Source organism: Barbus barbus, assembly GCF_936440315.1.
Source record: "Barbus barbus genome assembly, chromosome: 41".
In the NCBI taxonomy this organism is placed as follows: Eukaryota; Metazoa; Chordata; class Actinopteri; order Cypriniformes; family Cyprinidae; genus Barbus; species Barbus barbus.
In genome coordinates this window covers 23063631-23082446 of record NC_136719.1, presented here as the reverse complement: position 1 = coordinate 23082446, position 18816 = coordinate 23063631, and the positions used below count along the sequence as shown (strand labels likewise).

Here is an 18816-nt window from a genome sequence, read left to right as displayed (position 1 = left end):
TCAAAAATGTTGACCTTAATTAAAGAAAAAAAAATTATATCATTATATATATTGCAGGTGATATTGTGATACAGATTTTGGTGATATCGCCCACCCCTAGTTATCATTATCAGTTTAGGAGTGAACAGGCCTCAATACCTTGATCACTAATCTGCCGCCTCTGTCTCGTTGAGCAGGTCACTCTTTGAGAGGAAGTGCTGGACTACAGGCATGTGACTGCCGCTGAGGTGGAGGTGGCCAGGTGAAAGATGACTTTACTGGCAGGCGATGGTTCGGATTACGACTACAGCGCTTTGAGTTGCACCTCGGACACCTCTCTGAACGTGCCACCCATCCAGGAGCAAGAGGCCCTCAAGGGCGTTTATTACAAACGGGCGCAACGACTGCCTCTGACCGACACCAGCATCCGCGATGTGCTCCATCCGGACGACAACGACAACCTGCCGTCCTGTGGCCAGCAGCTACACGTCATCATTAACGTGGGTGGCCTGCGGTACCAGCTTCCCTGGACCACGCTGGAGGACTTCCCCCTCTCGCGTTTGGGCCAGTTGCATCTGTGCAGCAGCTTCGACGAGATCATGCGGGTGTGCGACGACTACGACGTGGTCCACAACGAGTTCTTCTTCGACCGCAGCCCCTGCGCCTTCCGGACCATCCTCACCTTCCTGCGCGCCGGGAAGCTGCGCTCTCTGCGCGAGATGTGCGCCCTGTCTTTCCAAGAAGAGCTGCTCTACTGGGGCGTCCCGGAGGAGAGCTTGGAATGGTGCTGCCGGCGACGCCTCCTGCAGCGTGTGGAGGAGTGCGACGAGCTAGAGCGGGATGCGGAGGAGGACGAAGACGAGGACGATGAGGAGGACAGCGAAAGCGGATTGGCCAGGGAGTCTCGTCTCGGCCACTGGATGGGAAAACTAAGAGACATGGTGGAGAAGCCTCACTCCGGCCTGCCCGGGAAGATCTTCGCCTGCCTGTCGGTGCTGTTCGTCACGATAACAGCCATCAACCTGTCCATAAGCACCATGCCTGCTATGAGAGAGGAGGAGGAGACTGTAAGTATCAGTTTGTCCAGCGATCTTCTACTGTTCAAAAGTTCGGGGCTTTTTAAAAAAAAAAAATTAACTTTAATTAGACAATGATGCATTAATTTGATCAAAAGTGACAGCAGATCTATAATTTCTTTATAATTTCTGTTTCAATTAAATGCTGTTTTTTTTTTTTATCCTAAAATATGTATGGTTTCCACACAAATATTAACTGTTTTTAACATTGATAATAATTATCATGTCTCTTGAGCAGCAAATCAGTATATTAGAATGATTTCAGAAGGATCATGTGACACTGAAGACTGGAGTAATGATGCTGAAAATTCAGCTTTGCATCACACGACTAAATCAGCTATTACTATCAGCTAGTTTAAATTGTAATAATATTTCACTATATTACTGTTTTTACTGTAATTTTGATCAAATAAATGCAGCCTTGGTGAACAAAAATGTCTTCTTTCAAAAAAAAAAGTTGCCTACTGCAAACTTTTGAATGGTAGTGTAAATCAAATTTACATGACATTTATTTTTTTATTAAAAATAAGTAAAATATGTATGTATAAATATTAAATTAAGTTTCTGGACGATATACAGATAATCTGATATTTATATATTTTTTTGTTTTGGCTGATAACTGAGAAACACCTGATATTTAAATCTATACTTTTTTATCTAAATTAAAAATAAAACACTAAAAACTTAAATTAAACATTTTAAATGTTGCAAGTGAATTTTGACATCACAAGATTATAATGGACAGTATGAAAATAGCATATTCTTAATATAGTGTTACTTCATTATTTTTATTTTTTTTCAATTAAATATCTAATAAAGACTGATACTAATCATTAAAAAAATCAGTAATACTGACCAGTAGCCAATATGTCAATAACAGATATAGCCTACCGTGCATTCCTAGAAAATACTTGTAACTTTTTTGCGTAAAATATGCTATAGAGCAAATCTCAAATGTCTGATTTATTGTTACAAAATTTAGTTATAATATATATATATATATATATATATATATATACAGTAGTACATATAGTGTGCATACATACAGTGTACTTTGCAAGGCTATGTAGTATAGCAAATCTTGACTGTTTGATTGCGTGTATCATCACAATCAAAAGTAACAATTTGATTGCCTTGCTTTAATCTGATAAATACTACTATAAGGCATGCATGTTTTAATTTATTATAAACATTTACATTATGATTCTCTGTAAAGCTGTTTTGAAACAAAATGTAGTATTGTGAAAAGTGCTATAGCCTACAAATAAATTTGACTGGAGTTTAAAATGCTTCAGGTTTGCTCCTGAAGATCTTGCTTCCTGCAGACTGTAGTTACTAGTTGGAACTCAAACAAACGTGAACCAGCTCATCAAGGTATTTAAGTTCACTTGAAAATTGCAGCCAGGTGTCTCACAGCTCATCTCTGCAGGAAGAAAGATCTCAAGGAGCCAGACGAGCACGCTTATTGAAATTCATCAAGCTCCAAGACCCCTGTTCACAGTCGTTCTTCTCAACCAGAGCGAATATGCTCCAGCAGATGGCTTTGCTACATGAGAGGTCATCTTTTTCCACAAATAATTTGTGGCAATTAAACCAACTCCTTCTCTAATTGAATTAAGACACCCATTGTCTCAGCTCACATCAGTCACTGGAATAATTCAAATGGCCACCCCTGGTACAAAGAAAAACAGAGCATAGAAAATTAAATTAAGCGGTAAACCAACATAGTACCAGCCAGACAGAGGCTCCTTCCATTTTCATGAATTATGTCCTTTGTGCTTTTGTCACAGGCTATTTATGGAAATCTATTGTGAGGGAAAAAAATAATGTTGCTAAATCTATTCGTATTTACTTCATGGTGACGTTTAGACCAGAGGTTTTCATTTTATCTTCATAAATGAAATGATCTCAAGAGGGTTTATCAGTTTTGGTGGTTTGTATGTCTGGCACAGGGTTTGTTTTTAAGGGACAGGATGCAAAGGTGCAGGTAAGTAGTTCTAACATTTTATCATTTTAAATTTAGCACTGAAGCATCACGCGTGCAATCAATATTTATACAATGGGGTTTCATTTTCAGTGCACTTAGTCAGTGGCACCATTTTCACAGTTGAGCTGAATGAATTTTATGCATCACAATCAACACATTTTCTTACTTTGCTGCTGTTAGTCTTCAAGGTGCAATCCTAGGATTTAATGAGAATGAAAAAGACACAGGAAGAAGCAAGGTGAGACGAGGTGAAAAAATAATAATATGCAGAAAAGCTCTGAAAACAAACCAAGGAGGGATGTATTTTCACGAATCTCTGGCTTCCTCTAATGGTGTACTAGCAGTATTACAACTGAGAAAAAGACATTGGCCGGGATCAGAGGATGGACCAAGACAGCATTAAGATGTAGGACTATTCACAACCATTTTTACATCATTTCCAAGGAAATCCAATCAAATTATGATCCAGCCATTTTCTGGATTATCCAAGGCACGATATATATTTGTGTGTAAATTTTATATATATATATACACAACAACGCTTTATACTTTTTATTGTCATTGAATGCTAAAAAAGTCTTTAATATTTTCTCTCTTATGCTCACCAAAGCTCTATTTATTTGATTAAAATATAGTAAACGCAGTGATTTTGTAAAATATTATTACAATTGAAACTATATATTTCTGTGTGAATGTATTTTAAAATGTTTTTATTCCTGTGATGCAAAGCTGAATTTTCAGCATCATTACTCCAGTCTTCAGTGTCACATGATCTTTCAGAAATCATTCTAATATACTGATTTGCTCAAGAAACATTTCTTATTATTATCAATATTAAAAACAATTGTGTTGCTTAATATGTTTGTGGAAACATATTAAAACATTTTCAGGATTCTTTGATGAATAAAAAGTTCAAAAGAGCAGCAACTATCGAAATCGTTTGCAACATCATAAATGTCTTTACTGTCACTTTTGATCAATTTAATGCATCCTTGCTGAGTAAAAGCATCAAGACTTTAGAATGGTGGTTTGCATATACATCTTCCAATTCGTCTGTTTCAGGGCAAATGCTCTCAGATGTGCTACAACATCTTCATCGTGGAGACGGTGTGTGTGGCCTGGTTCTCGCTGGAGTTCACGCTGCGCTTCATCCAAGACCGCAGCAAGCTGGCCTTCCTCCGGCGTCCGCTCAATCTGATCGACATCATAGCCATCCTGCCCTACTACATCACGCTGGTGGTGGACAGCACCTCCACGGGCGAGAAGCGCTTGGGCTCGGGCAGCAGCTACCTGGACAAAGTGGGCTTGGTGCTGCGCGTGCTGCGGGCGTTACGCATCCTCTATGTGATGCGGCTGGCGCGCCACTCGCTCGGACTTCAGACGCTCGGGCTGACGGCGCGCCGGTGCACGCGGGAGTTCGGCCTGCTCCTCCTATTCCTCTGCGTGGCCATAGCGCTCTTCTCGCCTCTCCTCTACCTGATCGAGAACGAGGCCGGGGCCACGCGAGAGTTCAGTAGCATCCCTGCAACGTACTGGTGGGCCGTGATCACCATGACCACGGTGGGTTACGGCGACATGGTGCCGCGCAGCATCCCGGGACAGGTGGTGGCGCTCAGCAGCATCCTCAGCGGGATCCTGCTCATGGCGTTCCCCGTCACCTCCATCTTCCACACGTTCTCGCGCTCCTACGTGGAGCTCAAGCAAGAGCAGCAGCGGCTGCTGCAGCGCAGGACTCACTTTCTGCTGCGCAGCCGCATCGCCGGTCTGGGCAGCAACCTGTCGCTGGAGAGCGGCGTGCTTTTTCCTAGAGTCCCGTCTGATCACAGAAACCGCGAGGAATAGGAGGACGCAAACGTGGAGGACGCTAATGGACGAGGAATATAAAGCAGCTGTTTTATATCTTGAATGTCGTTTTATCATTGTCCATGTTAAAGGGATTTAATTTTCAAATATGAAAATTCTATCATTTACTCACCCTCATGTCCTTCCAAACCCCTAAAGGTCCTTGCACACTTGAGTCTGAAATATCCATATGCGTTTTTTTTCCTTTCCTATCAAAATGCTTGCTACAGATGCAAAAACGCAAAAAAACAAACCTGATCCGAATTTTTTTCATGACAGATGAAACTTGTAAACTTGTATGTAAACATGACTGACACAACGTGAGGTCGTTATGTATTTTTAAAGTGCAAAAATTTCGTACTTGGTGTGCAAAGACCTTAAGACATGCACAAAAATGAAAATTGTCATCATCTATTCACCCTCAAGCCGTTCCAAGCCTGTGTGAGTTTCTTTCTTCTGTTGAACATAAAAAGAGATTTTGAAGAATGTGGGTAACTAAACAGTTGATGGTCCCCATTGACTTCTATTATATGGAAAAAACACTATGGATGTCAATGGCTACCGTCAGCTGTTTGGTTAACCACATTCTTCAAAATCTCTTCTTTTTTGTTCAGCAGAAGGAAGAAACGCATACAGGTTTGGAACAACTTGAGAGTGAATAAATTATGACAGAATTTTCATTTTTGGGTGAAATGACTTCAAGTCACAGTCTCTCCATTGAACGTAAAATGAATCCATATTATGACCGAATTTTCATTTTTGGGTGAACTGTCCATTTAAAAGTCTTTTAAGGGGTGAAACTTCCAGCAGAACTGACTTCTGAGTTTAAGGTGAACATATCTGAACCTTTCATATATAAAATACTAAATAACACAGGAACTTGAATGCGTATCAAGGTGTAATGCAAGATTCTAAGTAAATAAAAACTTAAAATAAGCACAAAGCTATCATCTGACCTCTGAAGTCCTGATATATACTTTTATGAAACTTTTATGTGCTTTTTTTTTTTTTTGTCATTTTCTAGCTTGACAGGCCCAGTTCCCATTCACTTACTGTGCATTATATTGAAAACAGTGGCCAGGATAGGGCATGGAAGACCGCATGAGAGCTAGTAAATAAGGCAGAATCTTTCTTTTTTGGTGAACTATGCTTTTAAGAAGCAAAACTGAGCATTTTAATTCATCAACTCCCAAGACATTTTTTTTTTCTTTTCAGGCCCCTTTTCAAAATCTTTCTGCCTAAAGGTGCTTTCACACTACACTTTAAGTATGCAAAAAATATATTTCTGTGTGACATTTACATCTTCTATTGATCAAACATCTTTATGAATTCACAGACCACATTTTGATACGCAGCAAAAGACGAATCTTCTGCACATATGCGTGCATTCTCGGTCTCCCATATTTGCATGCATATGAATAAAAGCGAATGGAAAACAAAGTCGAGTGTGATTGCACCTAACAACAGGAAATGATTCAATATGATGGCCATCAACACTTCACTCTGTTGAATCTGCACATGTATCTTCAGTACTTCAGTTTCTTCCCTTTGTGCAAATTTAATTCTAAGACACACAAATCACATCACGCACTAACATGTCACTGGAATTATGTTTTTAAACACCAGGTTTATGTTCAAGGTTTTGTTCTGCTGATATTTGCTGAAGTGTATGATTCAAATAAAAATGTCATGCCATATAATTCTGTACCACATATACAATCTGTAATGTTTATTGCTAAGAAATCACCTGCCAGGAACATCTCCCTATATTGTCTCACATCACAAACTGTTTTTTAAATAATTATATTAATAATAATAAATCACACAACATGAATCAACCTAATTTCGTTTTTCTTGCAATAAAATATTTTTATGGTCTCATTTCGTACAAATGTTTGTCTCTTGCTGGAATTTACAGTAAACAATGTGCTGACGTCACGAAACAATAGCCTTTCCAAGAGCAACCAATCTTTACCAGTAGAGAGCAGCAGTGCCACATCTTTGGCTAAAAATATGGATTTACTGTACACCAAACATATATTGTGGAAATGGAGGAAGACAGCATGAATTTGCCTCAAGCCTTCATCTCTGGTATGTGTGTGGCTGTCAAAACCTGATGAGACTTGTCATAAGTTATAGAAAATTCAAAGCTAAAGGGAAGCACTCACAAAAAAATATGAATCCATTTAATCAGTCAATCAATCTAGTCTCAAATATTCAGTGAGGAACGTGAATATGTCTGCATTCCCTTTCTTTGTGGAGAAACTAGAAAAACTTTACAAAAAAAAAATCCACTAGAATTACTTTGACAATAATTACTATAGAAAACAATATACCAATACACACATTCAATATATATATATCAATATATTAATTTATTATTTGGATAAATTATTCCACTGGCACTGATGATCACATTTAAAATAAGAAATTCTGTTTTATTCTAATTCAGTTCTATTTACTCTCCCAATATTTATATATATATATATAATTTTATTTATTTTTGTGATCCATCACATTCGATTCTAATCTTTAGAGTCTGATCAGTGTCTCTTGTTGTAGGTTACAATGTTACGCCAGTAGATTGAAATATTCACTCACCGGATTCGTTAAAAACACTGGCTGTTTCTCAAACGGAAGGCTGCATCCTCCGGAGGTCGCATTTGTAGGCTGCATACGTCATAAAGAAGATCTTATTTTAGAATATTAACAGTTATACATTTGACCATTATTCTTAGTTAAGTGTAAATTGTTGTAATATGCTTATGACTCGCGAATGTAATGCACAGTTAACTGAAATAAACCAGGTGTAGCAGGGTTATGTTGTTACACCAGATTATACATTTTAGTCATTTATTTTATTTTATTTTTAATTAATATTTGTTAGGGGATATTTTATTTTGAAAGAAGCTTGTGCGCTCTTATTAAGGGTAACAGTCACAGTATGTACGTCGGCTGACGTCATACGTAGGTGAGCGGTTCAAATCACAGCGCAATCAGAGTTCGTCCTCTTTCCTGCAATGTCACTAGAGAGGAGATGCAAAAGAGAAAATCTGGCAGATAACATTGCTTGTCTGTTTTTTGTGTTTTACTGCACAGAGAGGAGAGAGAGAAGGCGCTGCAATTAAATCACCTTTGGCACAACCAGATTTGTGTGGAAAATCTTTTATTATTAACATCAAAATAACACAACGCAGAGGAACAACCGCTACAAAACTGGTGCCGTGACCCGGATGGGAGTGAGTGTAGCAGAGGCCAGCGGGTAAGTGCTGTGCAGGTTTGACAGGTTAGAGCGCCCGCCTCCCATGCCGGAGACCGCGGTTCGAATCCCGCTCGGAGTAGGACCGCAACACAGGCTTGATGTCGTATGCAGCCTACAAATGCGACCTCCGGAGGATGCATCCTTCCGTTTGAGAAACGGCCATTGAGTCATTCATGATTCCCATTCAGTCTGTCACTAGATCTGCATTCACCAATGAGGTTACCGACTTGTTCAGTGAAGGGGGCATGTTCGTCCGTCTAACCAATGAAATGCTCTGTATCATCCCGCCTTCGAATGCTACTAGTCGTGCTACAGTTGTCACGCGTTTCACAAAAGCGAAATGCATCAGTGTACCAGAGTGATTCATTCGCTTTAAGGGTTAATTCACTCAAAAATGAAAATTAGCTCATGATTTACTCACCCTCAAGACATCTTAGGTGTATACGACTTCCTTCTTTCAGACGAATGCAATCGGAGTTAAATTAAAAAATGATCCTGGCTCTTCAAAGCTTTATAATGGCAGTGGGCAGATGTTTCTTTTCAAAAGACCAAGAGCCAAGAGGAGATTGATTTTCCTTTGCTAAAATAAGGCTTCCTTTGCTCCTGTAAACAAATGTTGGTTTTCGCGTGACTCACTGGCACATATGCGCTACGCCAACGTCTTATGTCATCAGCCCGTAACGGCTTCCGTGTACAACTGTTAGCGCAAGCTGGAAAAAAGTGATTATTACGTTTTAAATATGGATATTTTTCTTACATAAACACATCGATTCACTACAGGAGGCCTTTGTTCACCCCCTGGAGCCATGTGAGGCACTTTTTATTATGGATGGATGCACTTTATAGGACTTGTTTTGGTCTGTTGAAAAGAAACACCCACCCACTGCCATTATAAAGCTTTGATGAGCAAGGATCATTTTTAATAACTTCGGTTGTATTTGTCTGAAAGAAGGTGTATACACCTAGAATGCCTTAAGAGTGAGTAAATAATGGGCTAATTTTATTTTTTGGGTGATCAAACCCTTTAAATGATTTGTTGGAACGACAGATTGGTTCAAAAATGAAACGCTGCTTGCATTTCTATTTGTCAGTCTTTTCCCTTTTAGAATTTATTTATATTGATGACAGACTAGTGAATTTAAGCCATGTATAAATTTGTATTTTTTTTTGTTAATTTTTTTTATTTATTATTATTTATCAATTAATTTATTTTATTTTATTATTTTTTTGCACTGAGCAATCTCAAAATGACGTTTCGGGTGCCCCAGATCCAGCAATAGGTGGATCTGGGGCACTATCTCTCTCTCTCTCTCTCTTTCTCTCTCTCTTCTCTCTCTCTCTCTCTCTCTCTCTCTCTCTCTCTCTCTCTCTCTCTCTCTCTCTCTCTCTCTCTCTCTCTCTCTTTCTCTTTCTCTTTCTCTGTCCTGCTGTTGCAGACTTGTCTCTGCTCGTCAAGTGTAACATAGTAAAATAGAGTCACGTCAAAGCGCCCTACCCTGCTGCCTTTCCAGTTTCCCATCATCGTAATCTCATGGGTGTCATGGGTCTGACTCCCCCTTCGGCAGTGCGCGCTTTAATCTACTGCTGCGTATCCAGGCATCATCAGATCAGTCCCGATCGCGTTTGATCGTGACGCTGGATAAATTAATTGTTATCGGCGTGACATTGTTATTAACGATGACTCGCGCAGCTGTGCGCGTTCCCAGGCACCCCCAGTCATGAACGCGCACTGAACGCGCTCACTCGCTCCGCTTCATTTCTTCTACCAGAGCCGGTCAACGTTATTGACTGGAAAGCTGAGCCTCGTTCATTCATAAAGCGAAAACAGTAACTCAGAGGTCATTTAGAGCAGCCGGAAAACTAAAGGATTTTATTCACACCACATTCGTGGTTCTCGACAAGGTGAGTAGGCTACGACTGGATTATGTTTTATTTTATATAGCTAGTTTTTTTTTTTTTTTTGCTGGGCGTTGAGATTAAAAACAGAGCTAAAGGTTAATTTCCGGTTGATTTAAATATATAAACGTTTGGACTTTCTGTTTAAAACGAAGGTGCGTGTTCAATATCTGTCCATGGTGTTTATAAATCCGGGTATTTTTTCTCCGATCCGCCGGTTTAAATGGACCGTAAGATTGTGTCTCAACCAACAACAACAAATGCTCGTAATGTTCTCCATTTAAATGCAATTCGAATGATTATTGATTTATTTGTGTGACAAACAACCGCAATGTAGGTGAGCTGTTTCAGATGACTAAAACTAGCCGAAGTCCTGTCAAGGACTAGTCTGGATTTGTCTTTTTTTTTTTTTTTTTTTTTGTACGTCACACCTGAACTAGATCTCCCTGTAGGAACGGAAAATTGCAAATCAGATCTCGTTTTTTTTCTCTACTGTGTCGGTTGTTTCTTCTAGACAGTATTGAGAATAAAGGAAGAGCTTCTCAAATGTGTCTCCTGAGGAAAAACACACCAGTTTCACGTGTCTGTGGCAGATCTCTACAATATCTCAAACTGTGTTCATATTGCCAAGATTGCATGACAGACATCCCAATATGAGCTTAAATATTTCTCAGACCAAATGATATGATCTGTTATCCACACTCAGTTATAGATGTGTACAACTATTCTCTCATTTGTATCTGCTTGTAGAAACATCTGAGATCGTTGATGGAGTTGTGTAGCCTACGTCTTTATTCAGTAGGCCTACTTGCTGCTTTTTCTACTTTTAATGAAATGTGTTAGTGATAGACATCTATCTATCTATCTATCTATCTATCTATCTATCTATCTATCTATCTATCTATCTATCTATCTATCTATCTATCTATCTATCTATCTATCTAACACCTCCTGAACACAGCAGTCAGCCAGTGAACCTCTTCAGTGAACTAAAGACAAATTCTCGCCTGTTTTGTTGGCGTTGTTTGGGGTTATGGTTCTCCCACTCAAGATGACTCAAATCTCTAAATATTGAGTTTGCAATAAGGCATGAGTATTTAATTACTATTTTGGGACATCTTTAAATTTAAGAAAGCTGTAATCGGCTTGAATCAACTTGTCATTTCAACACACTCTCATGGCAACTATTTTATGTTTTGACAAATTTGTGGCTGATTTGTATGAATTCATACAATCCCATGTGTTAGTTTTTGTTTTCTGTTCACGCCCCACTGAAGGTTAGGTTTAGGCGTGGATCTTAATGCTTACATTTTTCTAAAAATTGTATGTATTCGTATAAATCACATTGTACAAAATCAGCTTGTAAAATATTGTTTTTGTGAGTTTGGGTTGGTCATTTTTATGCTTTTTCAGACATGTGCATGGCGTGAATTGTGATGTCCATTTAATATAGTCACTTTACAAGAGATTAAGGGGCTTTACATTAGCAGATATTCCCTGTAAATCATGGGATTAGAGCCTTAGAAATCATATCAGGGGAGTTTAAGCATAGAACTGAGCTATAATTTGTTAGTTTACCACTTCTCATCTTGGTAGAAAGACCTCGCCCACACTTGCTGTCCTCAGAGTGTTTTGTTTTCCAGCCTCCTCATTCTTCTTGGCAAAATTCGCTTAGGTAAGTAACAATGAGAGTGTGGTTTGTACTAAACAAATCAACCCTGGTTTGAATGTTTGGAAGGCTGCACTCTTCAAAATAAAGGTTCTCAATTTGGCATTGTTCCATAAAGAACCTTTTAGTTCCGTAGAATCTTTCCATTCCACAAAAGGTTCTTTATAGTGAACACATGGGTTATTAGAGTATTGTTCTTTAGACTAAGAAAAAATATTTTTTTAAGAACTGTTCACTAAAATGTTCTCTGGAGAATCGAAAATGGTTATTTTATGGCATTGCTGCGAAACCTCCTTTTGGAACCTTTATATTAAAGAGTACACTCAATAAAGCTTCTTTATTGGCATTGATGGTTCCATGAAGAACCTTTAACATCCATGGAATCTTTTCATTCCACAAAAGGTTCTTAATAAAAAGGGTTCTTTAGATTATTCATGTTCTTTACACCAAGAAAAAATGGTACTTTTAAGAACTGTTTGCTAAAATTATTGTTCTTCTGAACCTTTATTTTTAAGAGTGTATCTTTAACCATCAACCTCACTTGAATGTTTGGAGCATTCTTCTTTGGTTTGAGAAATAGAACACAACACTGGCTGGTAAAGCAGCTATTTTTTGTGTTTATCTTTGGGTTTCACCTTCTCTGTTGACTTACATTTAATTTTAATAAATTCCAGTTCTGTTGTTGTACACCCTGGTTATTTCAGGCACTTTGCCACATTGAGTCTTTGCCCAAAAGTCTCAGTGTCAATGTTAATCTTAGGATTTAGCAGAGTGGATTTGCAGTGCAATTGTGAATTATTATTTTTTTTTTGTCCGTCAGGTGAAAGTGTAAAAGTCCAGTCATTTTGAAAAGTAGGCTAATAGAATTAATTTACTTAAAAAGCTGAAATGAGGAATCATCCATGTCTGTAACAATTGTTTTGAGTTAGGGGTTTGTTCGAATCCCAACCCAATAAGCACCACCAATAAAGAAATCTAACACAAGACTCAGAACTGAAACTCTGTAATGAGTGAGCATCTGATAACTTTAAAGTATTCCCTTAAATCTGTTGTACTAGTGTTTATTCCAATGAGCTGTTTATCGTATAGTTATTTGGAGCAATTAGATAATGCATCCGTCATTAGTGTATTCATCTGTTGTTTCTCTGCATTGCCCGTGGCTATTGATGGTCCTTATGGGTGCTTTCATGAGAAGGGACTGATGCTCTTAATAAGACGTGCTCTTAACACCATTGAGGACTCTTGAAGAAGGGGCCCGGAGCCCATGAAGTGGCCTTAATGCCTTTCGGAATTCTGTGAATGCCTTTCAGTGAAAGCCGTGGAAGTTTAAGTCAGCTTCAAGTGAGATCATTGGAAAAGCAGCCTTTTAAGGCAAAATTCCTGTTAATTGGTAACGTGCTGATGCAGTGGGGCCTTTGTCCTCCCTTCACTGGGACCCTCTGTTCGTGAATAGTGATACACTGGGCTTTGGGCTCCGTTATGAATGACGCACTTGTTTCTGTTGACTGCCTTTGAGAATTGGCATGCAATAAAAAGTAGCTTCATCTTTTGAAATGCTATTATGTGAACGAGTGGCGCGATTAGTGAGAGAGAGAGAGAGAACCAGAGGACAACAGAGAGACTCCTCAGACTGAAATTTTGGGAAGCATTTTGACCAACTTGTATCACTTGAGCCACTAAGATATTTATGAGAGATATATAAAGGATCATTTCATATCTTACTCAAATTTTTTCATGATAGTAATTATTGCAATGTCTTGAATGTATGGTGAATAAATTCACTTTTTTTGTGTGATTGGCAATTAAATTTGCATTTTTAATGGTCACGCTATCGGCCTCTCTGGGTTTGGATAATGCAGCCGAGATTTGCTGTGGACACCCACAGATCTTATTACATTTTTAATGCAGCAGACGGCTAACTTCTGTTGTTGCGTGAAGCTGCCTCTCCATGTTCTGTTGCTCTGTCCCAGTTATGCATTTAATTAGTTCCAATGCTCAAGGACAGTTGAGCAAATTCATTCGTAAATGGTGTTTTTTTTATTTTGTTTTTTTTACTTTATTTTTTGCTTTTTTTCTGTGAACATGTTGGTTGCTTTTTTATTTTTTTTTCTCCTTGAGATGCTCTCAAACTTCTAATTATAGTGTGTATCATTCAGAATATGAAGTCACAGTGTCCATTTATTGAGCTAAAGACATTTATCTGTATGTATAGACAAACAATGAAAATAATTTGCACTCTGACAGTAATTGTCTTGAAATTTATCACTAAAGGTGTTGCATTTATTACAAAATCTTTAGTGGCTGTAATGGCTTAAACTTCTCTGAGAGGAGTTTGTCAGCCTGACATATACTTAACATGAACTGTTGGATTGCTATTTAGCCTGAAACTTGATTTTGATTGTGATATATGTCATTATGGGGTCGAACGATATGTGTTTATCAGGGCCGATACCGATTATTACAGATCAAGTAGACCGATAACCGACATTTTGAACCGACATATGTCTGGTTTAAAAATGAAAACTCTGACAGAAACTGTCTTTAAATGCTTTTAAATTATTTTATCATCAAATAAGTTTTGAAAATGACTGATAACCATAAAAATGCTTAATATCGGCGCCGATAAATGGAAACTTTCTTTTAATCAAATCATCAGTCAATTTGAATAGGCACTTTCAATTTGACTCTAAACAGGATGTGAAGGATAGGTGTAGCTACAGTCTATCCAGTAGTTTGTAAGGTCAAAGGTCGTGACTCGTGTCCAGACCCACAACTTTGCAGAAATTTGATCATTTAAATGCTGTTCTTGAAGTTCTAAACATACATTTACCTATATTTACCCATATGAAACCATTGTTTTACCATATTTAAATTTGGGACAGCATATTTACAATGTTTTGTTGGCTAAACTATTGAAACCCTATTAAATGGCCTGTACTTCTATGACTCACGTCTTTGCTTTAAATAGGCAGTTTATATACTGTAGCTTGACTTTATTAATTATCATCACTCAATGTGTCCGAAACCCATTTTTGGTCACTTGTAAGAGTTTAAAGAGGGTGACCCCTCCGAACTCTCACGGCAGTGGACCCATCTGTCCTCATCTGATGTCATTTGAATGGAGGATGTGGTGGTGGCGATCTGTTTGGGGGAACACAGCGCTACTGTGTCCGTACAGAGTTCAGGGCCACTTCCTGTCAACCCGGCGAGCAAGGCCACAGATGCTTCACGTCTCGTTTCAATCCTCCTTCTGTTCTCTCCTTCCGTTATGTGACAGGAGAACAAGGATGGATGGGATTTTTATTATTAAGTAGGCCTGTATGATTATGAAGTGCCACTCAGCTCAGCCATTGATGTGGGCTCTTGGACAGGCTTTGTGCACACGTCCAAATTAATATCTGAATGCTGTTTACTTAAAGCTGATGGCTGTTTTAAGTTTTCGACATTTTTATCTCAAAACTATCTTATCTGTTGTGTCATAATCTGGTAATCCTCATATCTAAACTGCTTGCAGCCTGTTAAGTGAAACTGTTATAATGGACCTTGGTGAGGTTAGAAATGACTCAAATGTGAAGAAACTATCCAGTAGTTTGTAAGGTCAAAGGTCACGTCTAGACCCACATGCAATCTGTTCATGCTTAACTTTGCATAAAGATTATCAGAATTTGATTGCTGTTAACAAGATTCTACACGTTAACCATATTTAACCATATAAAATCAATATTTTACCAGATTTAAATCTGCAGATCTAAAACAGTTGTGGCGGGAGGAGCAAACGACAGACACAGTGGGTGTGGCGTCAGGCCTCAGAGAGGTTTTTATTAAACAATAATGATCAAAATAGAGTCCAAGGGGGAAAAGTGTCCTCGCCGTGCTACGGGGTTTGTGAAGGAGGGCAGTGTTCGGAAAGGAAGGGTCCAGGGAAGGGGCGGAGTCCGGTGGCCGCACGCGCTCCCCTCTCGGGTCCGGGAGCGAGTGGCGGCGGCTTCTTCCAGCGGCTTCGTCCTACTCCTTGGCCCCCGGAGCTTCTGGGGGATTAAACGGCCCGGCATCCTGGCCCATCAGCCGTAACGGGTGCGGCAGTCTTCCTCCTCGACGCTCCCTTCCTGGACCCGCGAGGACACCAGCGTGCATGCACGGGGAAGAGACCGGTCTCCCGAGGAGAGGCGCGCTTGGCATTTAAATGGCGGCGGTGATGAGGCTCTATTCACATCAGGTGTGCCTCATCACACGCCGCCAGCCCTGGCTGTTTCAGCGCCCCTCCTCTCTCACACACCCATTCCCGTCGGGAGCCTGGTGAAGGGCGGCGAATACGGGACGGGGTGGTGATGATAATAAGGGGGGAGGCAGCCGACTCGTCACACAGTTCATAAAAAGTTTACAGATTCCACTTGAATTTCTTTGGAACAGCATACACAATTTTGCTGGCTAACCCATTAAATCCATATTGAACAGACTGAATTTCTATCGCTCACAGCTTCAGTTTTAATCGTTATAAATTAAACTTGGCTTTTAGACTCTCTAAGGTCAATAGAGAAGCAGTTTCCTTCACTTTGAATTTTTCCCGAAAAATCTGGGGGCTTGGGCCCGTCATTGCTGTTTGCAGCTGTATTTTACATTGTAATCCATAATCCATTTGTAATTTGTAATCCATAATACGATTAATAAAATTACATTTATTTTGCAGAATATTCACTCCAAGTTCACAAGAAAAACAACTATTTGTCAATGTTTATCTATTGTCAAAAAACCTGCCGAAATGTGTCATGTATTTGATTTGTATTAAAAGCAAGTGATCTGTAATATCTGGAACATGTGATAACTGAATTTTTTCGACATCTTTTGATATTTATCAAGACTGGAAGACTTTTATTCATGAATTCATCCAGTGGTATAGCTAGCAAAGATCCCATTTGTCACCTGGTCATGTCGTGGTTGTCGAGGGCTGTTGTGGTCTTGCGTACATATTTCAGCACAGAAAAATGGTGCATGTGAACAACCGAGACCGCTTGGGGAGTGTTTTATATAGAGATGAAGTTGTAGGTTTTTGTTTCAACTGAGAGTTCAGAAGACGCTAACGTTAGGTTCACTCAGTTCACAGGCTACTTAATATTAATTTGTGCGTGAATATTAAAGAGGTTTTCTCATTATCTCCCAATCCTGAAGGAAAATGCTTAGTAGCTTAAAAGCCAGAAAAGCCTAAAAATCCCAAACCTCTCAGAATCACATGCTCATGCAACAGACGTTTGGAATTTCCCGTTAAACGCGAACACGCTGGCAGGGCCTCTGTTTAAAGGAAGTTCTTTTCTTTGTGTTCCATTTGAATATTTAAACGGTAGTGTGAGCTGTAATGGAAATCGCTTCGCTGTTTGGTCGCTCTGCTCAAGTCTGTTATGGAAATGCGGAGGGTCAGAGGCTGTTATGTTTGATGAATCACGGATCATCCATTGGGCATTTGATTGCCGGCCTGATTTGTCCTTGGCCTGTTGTTTTGGTGCACATGAAGGAAACATCGCCATGCTTGTGGCTTCTTCTGCCCTCTTCATTGAAGTAGAAGATTCAGCAGCCTTCTCTCTTTAGTCATGTCTGTTTCCTTTTTTAATTTCCAGAGGATGTTACCGAATGTGGAACACAGTCTTTTTTCCAAGTCATCAGTAATCAGCTGATTCTGAGTGTTCAGTGTGCCGATGGTTCGTGCCCTGACTTGCTCGCAGAATGTGATTGTACAGCATAACTGAAGACATGAAGAGGCAGGTGTAGACCATAGCAGCACCGTACCAAAAGTCAAGTCGCATTTATTTATAAAGCATTTTATGCAGTACAGTTTGTTTCGAAACAGCTTTACATAAATACACTGGAAAATAACAGCATTAATGCAGTTATTAAAGCAGCTCTACAAAAGATAATAGTGCCATTATTCAAGTCAGTTTAGTTAAATGTTGATTGAATTCAGTTTAATATCAGTGTGAATGTTGTGGAGTCATTATCCAGCTCAGTTTAATTCAAGTTTTGTTCTCACCCAATAATGTCAGTGCCGTTAAATCAATAATATTGCTGATTATTATTTTTCTTCTAAACCTCTAAATCCCATTCAACTTTTCAGATTTTAGGAATATTGCATAAACTAGTAGGCTACTTGACCGAAATTGATTTTTCAGAAGTTGGCAAAATTGTTGAAAATACATAGAATTACAGGCTTTTTTTTATTTATTTACAAAAACAATGGAAACTGATTGGGAAAACTGGGAAATGTTCATTATCCATTGTCAAAGCTGTTTTTTTTTCTGTATAGATTAAAAGAGCTAGCAACTCCGTCAGTGGGTCAAGTGAATATGGTTATCATTTGAAAAATCCCCAAATAGCCAAAATATAATTCCATTCATTTAAAATGTAATACTTTTCAGCAAAGGCCATAAGTTACAGTGTTTTTAACAATTTATACACTTTGTGTTTAGTTTCAGAATTCCTGAGGTGCGTCCTGTTTAGCATAATTGTAGCTTAAACATTAGTGCTAGCAACACCAAGGTCATGGGTTGATTCCCAGAGAATGCATGCACTGATACACTGTATACCATCAAACTTTGAAATCAAAGCATCTGCCTAATTCCAAATTCTACAATATTTTGTAGTGCGAGTAGTGTGTTCAGGCTAAAAAAATAACAAGTAGTGCTCTTCAAGCACCCGGATGGTGTAACTATAAAAGTGTTAAATGTTGGAAACTGGGCACACTAATCCATCACATGCATTTGAAATGCTTTTTTGAACAGCGAATTTGCCATCTGAGATGATACCACCCTTGAAAGTCCATGCAGTGGATGGTTGAGTGCATTGTACAATGTGGTTACAGAGAGTTTTGTATGTCATTTGGCGTGCAAGACTACCCTCAATCCTGATGTGAGATCCACCATTTAGAGAAGTCACTGTGAGAAATGCAGCAAGCATCGCTGTGGTGAGGGCTACGGCAGGTTCTCTGTTTTTAAATAGCTTTTGCTAAGTCAAATATTGTAATGTTATAACTCCTCTTGTATCTGGTTGGTTTGATTCAAGGTTTAGAACCCTTAGAAGTTTTGAAATCCCAGGGTTTGATGTTTAATGTTGTTGCAAT

At 39.0% G+C, this 18816-nt stretch overlaps 2 protein-coding genes across 2 annotated transcripts in view; both read left to right on the top strand.

The window, feature by feature from the left end:
- Positions 1–248: 248 nt before the first annotated feature.
- On the top strand, positions 249–4884 carry LOC306860821 (voltage-gated potassium channel regulatory subunit KCNG1-like; the record flags this gene model as incomplete). Its single annotated transcript, XM_079402765.1, has 2 exons — positions 249–1046; positions 4105–4884. The coding sequence occupies 2 exons, from the start codon at positions 249–251 to the stop codon at positions 4882–4884; spliced, it is 1578 nt and encodes a 525-aa protein (XP_079258891.1).
- A 4750-nt stretch (positions 4885–9634) lies between these two features.
- The window catches only part of LOC306860188 (proto-oncogene tyrosine-protein kinase Src), a 51759-nt gene continuing 42577 nt past the window's right edge, over positions 9635–18816 (top strand). Inside the window, exon 1 of the mRNA XM_079401756.1 lies at positions 9635–10048. The gene's annotated coding sequence lies outside the window, so the exon portion shown is untranslated. The remainder of the gene's footprint in view (positions 10049–18816) is intronic.